This window comes from Oncorhynchus mykiss, chromosome 6, assembly GCF_057628025.1.
Source record: "Oncorhynchus mykiss isolate SJ-2025 chromosome 6, ASM5762802v1, whole genome shotgun sequence".
NCBI lineage: Eukaryota > Metazoa > Chordata > Actinopteri > Salmoniformes > Salmonidae > Oncorhynchus > Oncorhynchus mykiss.
Genome location: NC_143027.1, coordinates 23,338,017 through 23,352,947, shown reverse-complemented (window position 1 = coordinate 23,352,947; position 14,931 = coordinate 23,338,017). Strand labels below are relative to the sequence as shown.

The following is a 14,931-nucleotide window of genomic DNA, read 5'->3' as shown; positions in this document are numbered from 1 at the left end:
GTGAAATCCCTGGGCCTATGGCTGTTGAAGCTACTCCACTGCACTGCTGCTCCACTGCACTTCCCTTCTCCCCCGATTGCTCAGTTTGGCCTAGCGGCCAGCTCTAGGAAGAGTCTTGGTGGTTCCAAACTTCTTCCGTTTAAGAATGATGGAGGCCACTGTGTCCTTGGGAACCTTCAATATTGCAGAAATGTTTTGGTACCCTTCACCAGATCTGTGTCTTGACACAATCATGTCTCTGAGCTCTATGGACAATTCCTTCGATCTCATGGATTGGTTTTTGCTCTGACATACACTGTCAACTGTTGGATCTTATATTTTCAACATATAGAAAACGTATACAAAACATCTAGCTGCAGATAGCTAATTATCCTCTATGTGTTTTCCCCTTGCTGCTAATAAGCTCTTACCAATCGAACTAAATGAATAGACATCTGGTTATCTGACAGTCTATGCAGCAACTATTGTATTAGAGTCAAGCTGTGGTTATTTTATTTATTTTCCTAGACAAGTCAGTTCAGAAGAAATTCTTATTTACACTGACAGCTTAGGAACAGTGGGTTAACTACCTTGTTCAGGAGCAGAACGTCATATTTTTACATGGTTAGCTCAGGGATCTGACCTAGCAACCTTTCAGTTACTGGCCCAACGCTCTAACCACAAGGCTACCTGCTGCCCCAAGTCCTGCCAACTCAAAAACTGCACAATAAATGTGTAACCAAGGGAGAACTAGTGCATTTCTCTGAGAAAAGCTGCTTCAGTTTTACTAATCTTCCAAAACACTTGAAATTCTTGTAAAATAATTTGCATTTATTTGATCAAATAGACTTTGAAAGGGTAGACATGCAGAAATTCCTCTTTTCAAAAGTCTTGCTGTTACAAAAGCAGATCTTCATGCAGCTTAAGAGGTTACAGGTTCTTCTTGGTGAAGCGCCTGAATGGCTTCATCATTGCTGAAAAGACCCTGACAATCAAGGATTGTTTTTTGACAGGCTGAGATATGGAGGGAGAAACCTCTCCAACTGGAGCTAGAAACACAAGAGAAAAGTATGGGGTAAGAGAGAGAGAGAGAGAGAGAGAGAGAGAGAGAGAGATGCAGTATAGTAACGTTGAAAAATAACAGTGCAGTGAGTTTGGTAGGCATACCTATGTTTCTAACACACACCTAAACAAAACTACAAGCTTTAGCAGAGCTCTAAAATCCTTACCTATGCAATGTCCATCAGTAGAGGGAATCTCAGTCTGTTCCTGGACTGAATGGCAGTCCTTTTTGTTTCCTCTCTTGGAACGCTAACAGAAGAAAGGTAAAGAAAATGGTACAGAGAATAAATAAATAAATGGAACACTTCTGAATCCAAGGCAACAATTTAGTGATGAATAAAACATATTTATCTCATGTATTTGTCTTATCATATCAATAACATCAATAACATCAGCACCTAACTGGAACCAAAAACAAATGCTAACTCCCTGCTATACCTTGAAGTTGATCCTGAGTTTGGTCATTGAAAAGCAAAGGAAGCTCCTTCTTGCTTTCTGCTCAGCCCCCCTCTCTGTCTCAGCCTGGTCTGATGGGTTTGTTGCAGCAGAAGCTGGTCTTGACGCCTCCTTGCATCCCTGTACCAGCTGCTGGGTCAAGGACTTTACCAGGACTCTGTCAAATGCAGGGTCCTGGGAGGAAATAGCTGCTTGCAGGGTGTTATAAGAGCCAAACTCCTCCATGAGGTTTTTATGTACACCTCTGAACACCCTTTGGATGTTCAGGTTCTGGGAATATGCCTTTGTCCTGGAGAATCTGGATGCAGCACAGAACTCAGACAGGACTTGTCTGATGAGTTGCTGAGATGTTTCTGTCAGATCTGCTGCCTGTTGGGAGGGTTCATCTAGGGCTGAGGGTCTGATCTCCGATAGCAACCTTATCACCAGTATGGTGACCAAACAGATAACATCATCTTTGCTGGAGTCCATCAAGTACTGCAGTGGGAATGCAGTGGCACTGCTGATGTCCGGGGTGATTAAGAGCTCCCTCAGATGGCCAGAGCTGCTGGGGATACACTCTTCCTTCTCTTCAATGTCAATCCCATCTCCCTTTGGTACCAAAGAGGTTCCCTTGCTGGTGAAAGAAGGAGTGGAGGATTGTTCATCTGTGTGTGCCATCATCTTTGTCTTTAGGTCACTTGAAGAAATATCTGGCATTTTAGAGACCCTGGTGTCGATGAAGGAGCTCCTGACGATGGGGCAGGTCAGATCGAAAGGCACTTCGTCAGGGATGGGAGTGCCAGGGAGGTTGATCTCTAACTCACACTCTGACCTAGGACTCTTTGAAGAGCTGGACAAGGAACTACGACCATTTAAACAAGTGGACAAAGATGAACAGGTTCTAGGGATGTCTTGGCAGACATGTTCACTGTCATCCTCACTTTTCTCAACCTCCTTAAGCATAGTTCCTACCATATCATTGATCTGAAGGAGCTCCCTGGAATCCTTCATTCGCCCTAAGTTTGAGATTTCACTCTGGATAGCAACCAGGATTTCCCCAAGGGTCTCTTTGGAAGAAGCATTTTCTGTCCTTTCGGATCCGGGTGGCTTCAGCCCTGTGAAGAAATCCTTAAGTGTGTTCTTCATACTGACGCAGATGGTCTTAGCTGTTGACCAAAGCTTCTCCTCTGATATTTTAACACTCAATTCAGTATCATCCAGTTGGGAGCCCCCGTGGGAGCACTGCGAACCTCTCCCACTTCTTTCCAGTAGCACAGTGTCAGTGGACTCATTTTTCTGGAAAATAGTCGCCATTCCTTTGACAAAGGTTTCCACTAATCCAGAGGCTGTATTCTCAGAGGACATAGAGGACATGGATTCTGAAAGAACATGGATCTCTGATGGTGAGCTAGATGATAAGCCAGCCTGCAGACTTTTCTGAAGACCAGTATGGCTGATCTGTGTGATAAAGGAATGACTGGATCTCATCAGCACTTTACTCACTGCCTCTTCTGCCTGAGTCTGGAAGTCATTGCTAGAGAGCTTCTTAATGCTCTGAATCAGACTAGTAGAGGACTCTGTGATTCTGACACTCTCTTCTGAGCTCAGTTGAGAATATTGAGTACTCACGCTCAAGTCTTCATTGGGTGAGGGTGACTGGGAAATAGTATAGTCATCGAGCTTTGATAGGACACCATCAACAAACCAACAAGCCTCTAGGGACTCATCAGATGAACTGACAACGGCCAAGGATTTACTCTCCACTTTTGATAACTCTGACTTGTAGATGGAAAAAACACTGCTAAGAACTTCTTGAGTACTGGTATCCAGATTGGAGAGACAGAGAGCTGGTATTGGTTGGCTCTCACTGGGAACTCTACTAAGTTCGGTGATGGGTAACTGAACCTCAACAGTTGAAACAGTTGCCTTTTCCAGGGTGTCTGAAGACTCCTGAAGAGAAGCATCCTTAGCCACACCTTCTTCTCGAGCAGATAGAGTTAAAAGGTCCCTCAGCTTTGCTCGTATACGGCCGTAGAGTGTGCGGGCTAGAGAGAAGGTTATCATCTGTGAAGATCCTGTTTTGTGGTCCTTTACAGGAACTGGCCAATCAACTGCTTCACATGTGCCTTCAAATGATGCTATCGTCTCCATGCCTCCCACAAATGCCTTAACAATCACTGTGGCAGTGGAGGTTACAGGTGTCAGGGCTGTGCAGCTGGTATTCAGGGGAGCTTCAGTAAGGCTAGGTGCAGCACTAGAAGGCCTAGAGGAAGGAGCCATGCCAGAAGAGCTGCTGACTTTCCTTGTAAGGATGGTGCTCACCGCCTTCAGGGCTTTAGACTGAAAGTCGGGGCTAGAGAGGGTCTGAAGCTTTCTGGCCACCACACTGGTAGAGGATCCAGTCTCTTTGAGAAAGTGAGTGGTCCCTTCTTTCCCAGATGGACACTCAACATCAAGGTCACATTGAAGATTGGTCAGAAATTTAGACCCCAAGATTGTCACCTTCTTGGCCAGATCCAATAGGATGTTGAAGTCCTGTGCCATTTTGTCCATTGTGCCGACAATGGCATCCAGCACATCATCGGTCACAGGGTCCATGAGGGGCTCGATAAACCCTACCCACTCTGGCTCAGACGCTTGGCTCTGTAGCTCAGCCAGGATCTGCACCGAGGCTACCCGAATGACCTCCTTGCCTGCTGCTATGTCCTGACTGTCCATAGGGGGGCAACTCCCCGAGCTGGCCTGAATGGCCACTGAGAGGCCAGAGTTAAGCTGGTGTACTACCTCTCCCACGATAGCACAGCTCAACTCAGAAGAGCTGGAGGAGATGGGGTTGGAGTGACCCTCAACCAGGGATATCAGGAGGCTCTCTTCCGTTACCCCAAAAAGAGCCTTCAGAGGCTCCTCCATGAGGGGAGCCTCTCTAGTTACAGGCAAGCTCTGCAATGAGGTCTGGGACCTTGAAGATAAACACACAATCACCACTTATGCCATGCAAATGTGACCAACTGCTATCTAATCTGGGTCATTAGTGAGCCTGATAACCAAATTAGAGCAATGATGGTTTACTTCTCATACCACCGTAGTTCTAGAAGCCTAAAGCCAACTGACACGATTTTTTGCCTGATTTTTATGTTTGTACGACATCAGAATATGATTAATTCTGAAAGGCTGATCTATTTATTCATAGATGACTTTATGGCTTACCCAGTTAAAAATGACTTTCACCTGGACCCACCCCCTCAGTGGCAACATTTCTGACCAGAACTTAAAACTACAAGGTGTGAATTCCAAGTTAATAATTTATGATAAGTATGGGTCAGGTCTTGCAATTATTAAGTTGAAATATTGCTGTGAACATACCTCTTAGGCGAACAGCATGGTGATGAGGTTCTGCGAGTGGATTTTTGGCGGAACCCTGCACTGCCATTCCTCCTCCTCTCCTTAGACCAGTAGTTCATCTCACTGATCAGCAGCCTTTTCTCTCTCTCATCCAGACTGCCTAAGGAATCCTCAGACCCTGTCAGAGAGCACTGGGATTCTGGGGAGGTTGCCCCACTCCTCAGGTTCACCCCCATGATACGAGCTAGCGCTGGTAGGAGAATGCGGAAGGCTGTCTGGGTCACGACTTTAACAATCTTCAGACACAGCATGGAGAGCTGCTCGAATGTGAGCTATGGCCAACAAACAGAGTAATGTTTTTGTCAATCAAGCAATTCCATGACACCATTCCCTATATAGGGCACAACTTTTGACCAGAACCTTATGTGGAGAGACTTACGTTATTTTTCATGCCATGCTGAATCACCCTCCATTGGCTAGAGAAAAGAAAAGAAAGGAAACATATTTTACCTGCACACTGGTGTTGAGTTAGTGGAGTCACTAGATAGCCATGTCAGGGAAAATAAAAGTGTATTTAATTAAGCTATTAGCAAGTACACGAGACATTTTGTTCTTGATTTACAGGAAGAGTTAGGGGTGTCGTTACAGTGATGTTAGGTGTAGTGTCTAAAATCCCATTTGTGGTTAGAAGGTGCACTATGACTATAAATTCAGAGTTGTTGTATGTGAGGTTGGAAAAAGACATGGGACTTGCTCATCAGTTAGACTCCTCAGGAAGGAGAGGAGGATTGGGGCACAGCATGTCCCAATCTTGAGAGAAGGCATTAGAGTCCTCTGAGCCTCCTTCTCCAGCTGCTCAATGATAGATCCCCTTTCCCGGAAACCACACCCGGGTGTCTGAGAAGACTCTGGGAAACCGCAAAGAGAAATCTAAAGTTGAATCTGAACTTGATCCCTAATTTCCTTCACCTTTAGTGATTTGATTGCACTGGACAGGTAAAAGCACATCTCTCTGCGTGCCTCCACTATATTGCTTTCACCTATATAGATACTATCTTCTCAGATCAGTGCTGATGAATTTGAATACAACCTGCAACCAACATGAAGTAATCTCAGACCTGCACCAATGCTGCTGTCTTCCTCCACGGAAGTCTTCTTGGCGCGGCCACTGGACTTACGTTTAGCCTACATGACAACAGATTATAGGTCTCATAGCAGATCCAAGGTCAGTGTAGCGTCTCCTCCTAATGCTTTAAGGCTAGGATTTAGTGACAGTAAACTAATCCTAGATCTGTGCCTAAGTAGGCAGAACATGTGTAGAGGACAGCATATTTCTTACCTTGCCTCCTGTCCTGTTCTTGTTGGTCTCATGTGTCTCTGTTTCATCCTTCATATTCTCCACAACCTTATTTTGGTCATCCGGGGGATCCTCCCATTTCACGCTCTGGTGGATAAATGAGAGGTCAATATCAGTCCTAGGTTGTGACTTTGTGAAACAACTTATTCGCTAATATTTTAAACAAAACGGCAATAGTGGTCAGATTTCAGTCCATGGATCAAACCAGTGAGACATATTGCTTTGGTAGTGACCTACTATATTGTTAGTAATTTCTCCTCTAAACTCAAAATAGGCTAAATGAACCATACCTTGCTGTCATCTGACATGATGTGTAGCTTATTGTTGTAGGCTGTTTAGAGGAAATACTAATACCTCCTTTAAAAATACGTCAGTGAACCATCGGCAGACAACTGAAGTGAATATGAATGTCCTTGAATTATGCCTAAGCATTGTTGAATACTCGATTCCGATTGGCTGAAGCCAGAGCATTCTTCAAAGATGTCATACACACATGATGTCACAATTAGGCCTAAATCTAATGTCTATATGAACTGTCAATGTCATTAGAAAACAGATCATAGCTTGTCAAAGTTCTGCCAAACGAAAATATTTGTAAGTGCACGTTTTTGCGTTTAATTTATGGTTTATCAAGCATCCTCATTCATCGCCATGCACAAAAACGTAACTCGCTGCCATCCATTAGCTATAATTCTGAGGTTGCAAAGCTGCAAAACTAGGACATGCAATAAATGATAACCACTTGCACCTAGAATAATTTAAAATCAATGACGTTCTTGGAGTCAGGGGACCGTGCCATGGTGCTGAAATGTTTCGAGTCTGGGCAGCACCTGAGACCGCGGCATGGTGCTGAAATGGAGCAGGGCTCAGTTCTATGGATATCTCATGCGGATTTTTCTGCTAACCTACGTATAACGATACTATAATTACATTATTTTCATCCATCCGTCAACACAAATGGCATGTCAACGTTCCCCAAATAATAATGCAATGAAGCCAAGCCGAGATGTATGGTTCTTCATCCAGAGGACGAAGCACCATTGTATCATCTAAAACCTTCAGAGATCCCTTAAAACTGTAGTATAAATTCTCCACATCTGTTCTGGTAGCTAGGTTAATTTAGCGAGACACGGCCAAATCCAACACATAGCGTTTCTACTGGGTCCTGCTTAGAGGTGACTGACTGTCTGTCATGTTGCTAGTTGTAATGACGCTTTTAAAACAACAAAATGTATTTGTAATTGCTCTGGGAGCTAATTATTGCAGAGCCCAGCTACACATCCTGCTCGCTGGGCTCATTATGGGCAGCCAATGAGCAGTTCAGGTGAAAAAGTCAGCCAGATCTGATCTCTATAACATACATGATACTAGGATCCTGTAGCAACCTGCCGGCCTGCACAATCCTCCATGGCACGAATGCTACACGCGCAATATATTATGCTAACATCCCACAACAATTCCCCAATTGGAATTACTTGCCTAAACTTCCAATCATACTTATTTTCTAATATCAACCATCGTTTCTGCACTTAAGGCAGACTTGCCATTAGAACAAGATGGAATTAGGACAACTGTAAAGCTCGTTAAACGTGGGCTAAAATTAACCTTACCTGGCTGTCGTCAGCCATTATGTGTAGCCCGTTAATTAAGGCTCTGCGCCTCTGATACTGCAGCTGTTCTGATAGGCTACTGTAGCTTTTCTGTAACTGTTAAACTCGTCTAATCGTATCCGTTGAAAACCCGTCAGTGAACCGTCCTCAAACACAATGAACTGATGTCAATATGGACATTAACCTTCACATAAAGATATCAAACACATGACGTCAGATATGCCTAGAGGTATTGTTGACTTGATCAGAATACATATCATAGTGTCACAGTACATGCTGTTGACAGCCTACCCCGAAATCAAACAGGAACATGGATTTTGTGAAATCTGTTGTGAATGTATAGGGATGTTTTTACAATTGCATAACTGCCTTAATTTTACTGGACCCCATGAAGAGCAGCTGCTGTAGCTAAAGGGGATCCACAATAAATACAAATACAAACCCAATGCAACATGATAATACATGCATCAACTTGTTTTGACATATCACATGGGATATGACAGTAAACCAACAGACCTTGAGAGGAGATAAAACATCATCTGTTGATCTATTTCACAGGTTTCTGGTGGTTTCTAAGCATTCTACATGTGTTGGGGAAGGAGGGTGGGATCTCTCCAGAGCATCTAATTACATCAATCATGTCTTGCCATGCATGTGATATGAGATAATGTTATGCACCACGTAAATATACATTGCCTAAGGCTGCAGTGCTATACTCTGACCTAGCAACCTTTCAGTTAGTGGCCCAACGCTCTAACCACAAGGCTACCTGCTGCCCCAAGTCCTGCCAACTCAAAAACTGCCCAATAAATGTGTAACCAAGGGAGAACTAGTGCATTTCTCTGAGAAAAGCTGCTTCAGTTTTACTAATCTTCCAAAACACTTGAAATTCTTGTAAAATCATTGGCATTTATTTGATCAAATAGTTATTCTTGGTGAAGCGCCTGAATGGCTTCATCATTGCTGAAAAGACCCTGACAATCAAGGATCGTTTTTTGACAGGCTGAGATATGGAGGGAGAAACCTCTCCAACTGGAGCTAGAAACACAAGAGAAATGGATGGGGTATGAGAGAGAGAGAGAGAGAGAGAGAGAGAGAGAGAGAGAGAGAGAGAGAGAGAGAGAGATACAGTATAGTAACGTTGAAAAATAACAGTGCTATGAGTCTGGTAGGCATACATACCTATGTTTCTAACACACACCTAAACAAAACTACAAGCTTTAGCAGGGCTCTAAAATCCTTACCTATGCAATGTCCATCAGTAGAGGGAATCTCAGTCTGTTCCTGGACTGAATGGCAGTCATTTTTGTTTCCTCTCTTGGAACGCTAACAGAAGAAAGGTAAAGAAAATGGTACAGAGAATAAATAAATAAATGGAACACTTCTGAATCCAAGGCAACAATTTAGTGATGAATAAAACATATTTATCTCATGTATTTGTCTTATCATATCAATAACATCAATAACATCAGCACCTAACTGGAACCAAAAACAAATGCTAACTCCCTGCTATACCTTGAAGTTGATCCTGAGTTTGGTCGTTGAAAAGCAAAGGAAGCTCCTTCTTGCTTTCTGCTCAGCCCCCCTCTCTGTCTCAGCCTGGTCTGGTGCGTTTGTTGCAGCAGAAGCTGGTCTTGACGCCTCCTTGCATTCCTGTACCAGCTGCTGGGTCAAGGACTTTACCAGGACTCTGTCAAATGCAGGGTCCTGGGAGGAAATAGCTGCTTGCAGGGTGTTATAAGAGCCAAACTCCTCCATGAGGTTTTTATGTACACCTCTGAACACCCTTTGGATGTTCAGGTTCTGGGAATATGCCTTTGTCCTGGAGAATCTGGATGCAGCACAGAACTCAGACAGGACTTGTCTGATGAGTTGCTGAGATGTTTCTGTCAGATCTGCTGCCTGTTGGGAGGGTCCATCTAGGGCTGAGGGTCTGATCTCCGACAGCAACCTTATCACCAGTATGGTGACCAAACAGATGACATCATCTTTGCTGGAGTCCATCAAGTACTGCAGTGGGAATGCAGTGGCACTGCTGATGTCCGGGGTGATTAAGAGCTCCCTCAGATGGCCAGAGCTGCTGGGGATACACTCTTCCTTCTCTTCAATGTCAATCCCATCTCCCTTTGGTACCAAAGAGGTTCCCTTGCTGGTGAAAGACGGAGTGGAAGATCGTTCATCTGTGTGTGCCATCATCTTTATCTTTAGGTCACTTGAAGAAATATCTGGCATTTTAGAGACCCTGGTGTCGATGAAGGAGCTCCTGACGATGGGGCAGGTCAGATCGAAAGGCACTTCGTCAGGGATGGGAGTGCCAGGGAGGTTGATCTCTAACTCACACTCTGACCTAGGACTCTTTGAAGAGCTGGACAAGGAACTACGACCATTTAAACAAGTGGACAAAGATGAACAGGTTCTAGGGATGTCTTGGCAGACTTGTTCACTGTCATCCTCACTTTTCTCAACCTCCTTCAGCATAGTTCCTACCATATCATTGATCTGAAGGAGCTCCCTGGAATCCTTCATTCGCCCTAAGTTTGAGATTTCACTCTGGATAGCAACCAGGATTTCCCCAAGGGTCTCTTTGGAAGAAGCATTTTCTGTCCTTTCGGATCCGGGTGGCTTCAGCCCTGTGAAGAAATCCTTAAGTGTGTTCTTCATACTGACGCAGATGGTCTTAGCTGTTGACCAAAGCTTCTCCTCTGATATTTTAACACTCAATTCAGTATCATCCAGTTGGGAGCCCCCGTGGGAGCACTGCAAACCTCTCCCACTTCTTTCCAGTAGCACAGTGTCAGTGGACTCATTTTTCTGGAAAGTAGTCGCCATTCCTTTGACAAAGGTTTCCACTAATCCAGAGGCTGTATTCTCAGAGGACATGGAGGACATGGATTCTGAAAGGACATGGATCTCTGATGGTGAGCTAGATGATAAGCCAGCCTGCAGACTTTTCTGAAGACCAGTATGGCTGATCTGTGTGATAAAGGAATGACTGGATCTCATCAGCACTTTACTCACTGCCTCTTCTGCCTGAGTCTGGAAGTCATTGCTAGAGAGCTTCTTAATGCTCTGAATCAGACTAGTAGAGGACTCTGTGATTCTGACACTCTCTTCTGAGCTTAGTTGAGAATATTGAGTACTCACGCTCAAGTCTTCATTGGGTGAGGGTGACTGGGAAATAGTATAGTCATCGAGCTTTGATAGGACACCATCAACAAACCAACAAGCCTCTAGGGACTCATCAGATGAACTGACAACGGCCAAGGATTTACTCTCCACTTTTGATAACTCTGACTTGTAGATGGAAAAAACACTGCTAAGAACTTCTTGAGTACTGGTATCCAGATTGGAGAGACAGAGAGCTGGTATTGGTTGGCTCTCACTGGGAACTCTACTAAGTTCGGTGCTGGGTAACTGGACCTCAACAGTTGAAACAGTTGCCTTTTCCAGGGTGTCTGAAGACTCCTGAAGAGAAGCATCCTTAGCCACACCTTCTTCTCGAGCGGATAGAGTTAAAAGGTCCCTCAGCTTTGCTCGTATACGGCCGTAGAGTGTGCGGGCTAGAGAGAAGGTTATCATCTGTGAAGATCCTGTTTTGTGGTCATTTACAGGAACTGGCCAATCAACTGCTTCACATGTGCCTTCAAATGATGCTATCGTCTCCATGCCTCCCACAAATGTCTTAACAATCACTGTGGCAGTGGAGGTTACAGGTGTCAGGGCTGTGCAGCTGGTATTCAGGGGAGCTTCAGTAAGGCTAGGTGCAGCACTAGAAGGCCTAGAGGAAGGAGCCATGCCAGAAGAGCTGCTGACTTTCCTTGTAAGGATGGTGCTCACCGCCTTCAGGGCTTTAGACTGAAAGTCGGGGCTAGAGAGGGTCTGAAGCTTTCTGGCCACCACACTGGTAGAGGATCCAGTCTCTTTGAGAAAGTGAGTGGTCCCTTCTTTCCCAGATGGACACTCAACATCAAGGTCACATTGAAGATTGGTCAGAAATGTAGACCCCAAGATTGTCATCTTCTTGGCCAGATCCAATAGGATGTTGAAGTCCTGTGCCATTTTGTCCATTGTGCCGACAATGGCATCCAGCACATCATCGGTCACAGGGTCCATGAGGGGCTCGATAAACCCTACCCACTCTGGCTCAGACGTTTGGATCTGTAGCTCGGCCAGGATCTGCACCGAGGCTACCCGAATGACCTCCTTGCCTACTGCTATGTCCTGACTGTCCATAGGGGGGCAACTCCCTGAGCTGGCCTGAATGGCCACTGAGAGGCCAGAGTTAAGCTGGTGTACTACCTCTCCCACGATAGCACAGCTCAACTCAGAAGAGCTGGAGGAGATGGGGTTGGAGTGACCCTCAACCAGGGATATCAGGAGGCTCTCTTCCGTTACCCCAAAAAGAGCCTTCAGAGGCTCCTCCATGAGGGGAGCCTCTCTAGTTGCAGGCAAGCTCTGCAATGAGGTCTGGGACCTTGAAGATAAACACACAATCACCACTTATGCCATGCAAATGTGACCAACTGCTATCTAATCTGGGTCATTAGTGAGCCTGATAACCAAATTAGAGCAATGATGGATACTTCTCATACCACCGTAGTTCTAGAAGCCTAAAGCCAACTGACACGATTTTTTGCCTGATTTTTATGTTTGTATGACATCAGAATATGATTAATTCTGAAAGGCTGATCTATTTATTCATAGATGACTTTATGGCTTACCCAGTTAAAAATGACTTTCACCTGGACCCACCCCCTCAGTGGCAACATTTCTGACCAGAACTTAAAACTACAAGGTGTGAATTCCAAGTTAATAATTTATGATAAGTATGGGTCAGGTCTTGCAATTATTAAGTTGAAATATTGCTGTGAACATACCTCTTAGGCGAACAGCATGGTGATGAGGTTCTGCGAGTGGATTTTTGGCGGAACCCTGCACTGCCATTCCTCCTCCTCTCCTTAGTCCAGTAGTTCATCTCACTGATCAGCAGCCTTTTCTCTCTCTCATCCAGACTGCCTAAGGAATCCTCAGACCCTGTCAGAGAGCACTGGGATTCTGGGGAGGTTGCCCCACTCCTCAGGTTCACCCCCATGATACGAGCTAGCGCTGGTAGGAGAATGCGGAGGGCTGTCTGGGTCACGACCTTAACAATCTTCAGACACAGCATGGAGAGCTGCTCGAATGTGAGCTATGGCCAACAAACAGAGTAATGTTTTTGTCAATCAAGCAATTCCATGACACCATTCCCTATATAGGGCACAACTTTTGACCAGAACCTAATGTGGAGAGACTTACGTTATTTTTCATGCCATGCTGAATCACCCTCCATTGGCTAGAGAAAAGAAAAGAAAGGAAACATATTTTACCTGCACACTGGTGTTGAGTTAGTGGAGTCACTAGATAGCCATGTCAGGGAAAATAAAAGTGTATTTAATTAAGCTATTAGCAAGTACATGAGACATTTTGTTCTTGATTTACAGGAAGAGTTAGGGGTGTCGTTACAGTGATGTTAGGTGTAGTGTCTAAAATCCCATTTGTGGTTAGAAGGTGCACTATGACTATAAATTCAGAGTTGTTGTATGTGAGGTTGGAAAAAGACATGGGACTTGCTCATCAGTTAGACTCCTCAGGAAGGAGAGGAGGATTGGGGCACAGCATGTCCCAATCTTGAGAGAAGGCATTAGAGTCCTCTGAGCCTCCTTCTCCAGCTGCTCAATGATAGATCCCCTTTCCCGGAAACCACACCCGGGTGTCTGAGAAGACTCTGGGAAACCGCAAAGAGAAATCTAAAGTTGAATCTGAACTTGATCCCTAATTTCCTTCACCTTTAGTGATTTGATTGCACTGGACAGGTAAAAGCACATCTCTCTGCGTGCCTCCACTATATTGCTTTCACCTATATAGATACTATCTTCTCAGATCAGTGCTGATGAATTTGAACACAACGTGCACCCAACATGAAGTAATCTCAGACCTGCACCAATGCTGCTGTCTTCCTCCACGGAAGTCTTCTTGGCGCGGCCACTGGACTTACGTTTAGCCTACATGACAACAGATTATAGGTCTCATAGCAGATCCAAGGTCAGTGTAGCGTCTCCTCCTAATGCTTTAAGGCTAGGATTTAGTGACAGTAAACTAATCCTAGATCTGTGCCTAAGTAGGCAGAACATGTGTAGAGGACAGCATATTTCTTACCTTGCCTCCTGTCCTGTTCTTGTTGGTCTCATGTGTCTCTGTTTCATCCTTCATATTCTCCACAACCTTATTTTGGTCATCCGGGGGATCCTCCCATTTCACGCTCTGGTGGATAAATGAGAGGTCAATATCAGTCCTAGGTTGTGACTTTGTGAAACAACTTATTCGCTAATATTTTAAACAAAACGGCAATAGTGGTCAGATTTCAGTCCATGGATCAAACCAGTGAGACATATTGCTTTGGTAGTGACCTACTATATTGTTAGTAATTTCTCCTCTAAACTCAAAATAGGCTAAATGAACCATACCTTGCTGTCATCTGACATGATGTGTAGCTTATTGTTGTAGGCTGTTTAGAGGAAATACTAATACCTCCTTTAAAAATACGTCAGTGAACCATCGGCAGACAACTGAAGTGAATATGAATGTCCTTGAATTATGCCTAAGCATTGTTGAATACTCGATTCCGATTGGCTGAAGCCAGAGCATTCTTCAAAGATGTCATACACACATGATGTCACAATTAGGCCTAAATCTAATGTCTATATGAACTGTCAATGTCATTAGAAAACAGATCATAGCTTGTCAAAGTTCTGCCAAACGAAAATATTTGTAAGTGCACGTTTTTGCGTTTAATTTATGGTTTATCAAGCATCCTCATTCATCGCCATGCACAAAAACGTAACTCGCTGCCATCCATTAGCTATAATTCTGAGGTTGCAAAGCTGCAAAACTAGGGCATGCAATAAATGATAACCACTTGCACCTAGAATAATTTAAAATCAATGACGTTCTAGGGGGGCTTGAACTATTTCAGCACTATGGAGCTGTCCGCTGCATAGTGCTGACACGTTTCTTGGCATCAGGGGACTGTGCCATGGTGCTGAAATGTTTCGAGTCTGGGCAGCACCTGAGACCACGGCATGGTGCTGAAATGGAGCAGGGCTC

The 14,931-nt window shown here is 44.5% G+C and overlaps 3 protein-coding genes across 3 annotated transcripts in view; 1 reads left to right on the top strand and 2 right to left on the bottom strand.

Moving 5' to 3' along the window:
• The window catches only part of LOC110525124 (citron rho-interacting kinase), a 99,464-nt gene that overhangs the window by 30,688 nt on the left and 53,845 nt on the right, over positions 1 to 14,931 (top strand). The gene's annotated exons all lie outside the window — the stretch shown is intronic.
• On the bottom strand, positions 792 to 7,806 carry LOC110525581 (uncharacterized). Its single transcript, XM_090239408.1, has 9 exons — positions 7,789 to 7,806; positions 6,161 to 6,265; positions 5,940 to 6,006; positions 5,576 to 5,729; positions 5,261 to 5,297; positions 4,843 to 5,153; positions 1,480 to 4,438; positions 1,209 to 1,290; positions 792 to 1,028 (listed from the first exon to the last, which is right to left on the bottom strand). The coding sequence occupies exons 1-9, from the start codon at positions 7,804 to 7,806 to the stop codon at positions 910 to 912; spliced, it is 3,852 nt and encodes a 1,283-aa protein (XP_090095534.1). The 3' UTR covers positions 792 to 909.
• LOC110525522 (uncharacterized) lies at positions 6,161 to 14,309 on the bottom strand. The gene is made up of 8 exons (XM_090239407.1): positions 14,292 to 14,309; positions 13,984 to 14,088; positions 13,763 to 13,829; positions 13,399 to 13,552; positions 13,084 to 13,120; positions 12,666 to 12,976; positions 9,033 to 9,114; positions 6,161 to 6,265 (listed from the first exon to the last, which is right to left on the bottom strand). Exons 1-7 carry the CDS (start codon positions 14,307 to 14,309, stop codon positions 9,033 to 9,035), a joined length of 774 nt encoding a protein of 257 aa, XP_090095533.1. The 3' UTR covers positions 6,161 to 6,265.

Coding starts and splice junctions, on each gene's coding strand:
- LOC110525522 (XM_090239407.1), bottom strand. Junction 13,553..13,762: donor AGACAGCAGCATTGGTGCAG/GTCTGAGATTAC, acceptor GCGGTTTCCCAG/AGTCTTCTCAGACACCCGGG. Junction 12,977..13,083: donor AGCATGGCATGAAAAATAAC/GTAAGTCTCTCC, acceptor TGTTGGCCATAG/CTCACATTCGAGCAGCTCTC.
- LOC110525581 (XM_090239408.1), bottom strand. Junction 6,007..6,160: donor AGAACAGGACAGGAGGCAAG/GTAAGAAATATG, acceptor GTTGTCATGTAG/GCTAAACGTAAGTCCAGTGG. Junction 1,291..1,479: donor AACTCAGGATCAACTTCAAG/GTATAGCAGGGA, acceptor TTCTTCTGTTAG/CGTTCCAAGAGAGGAAACAA.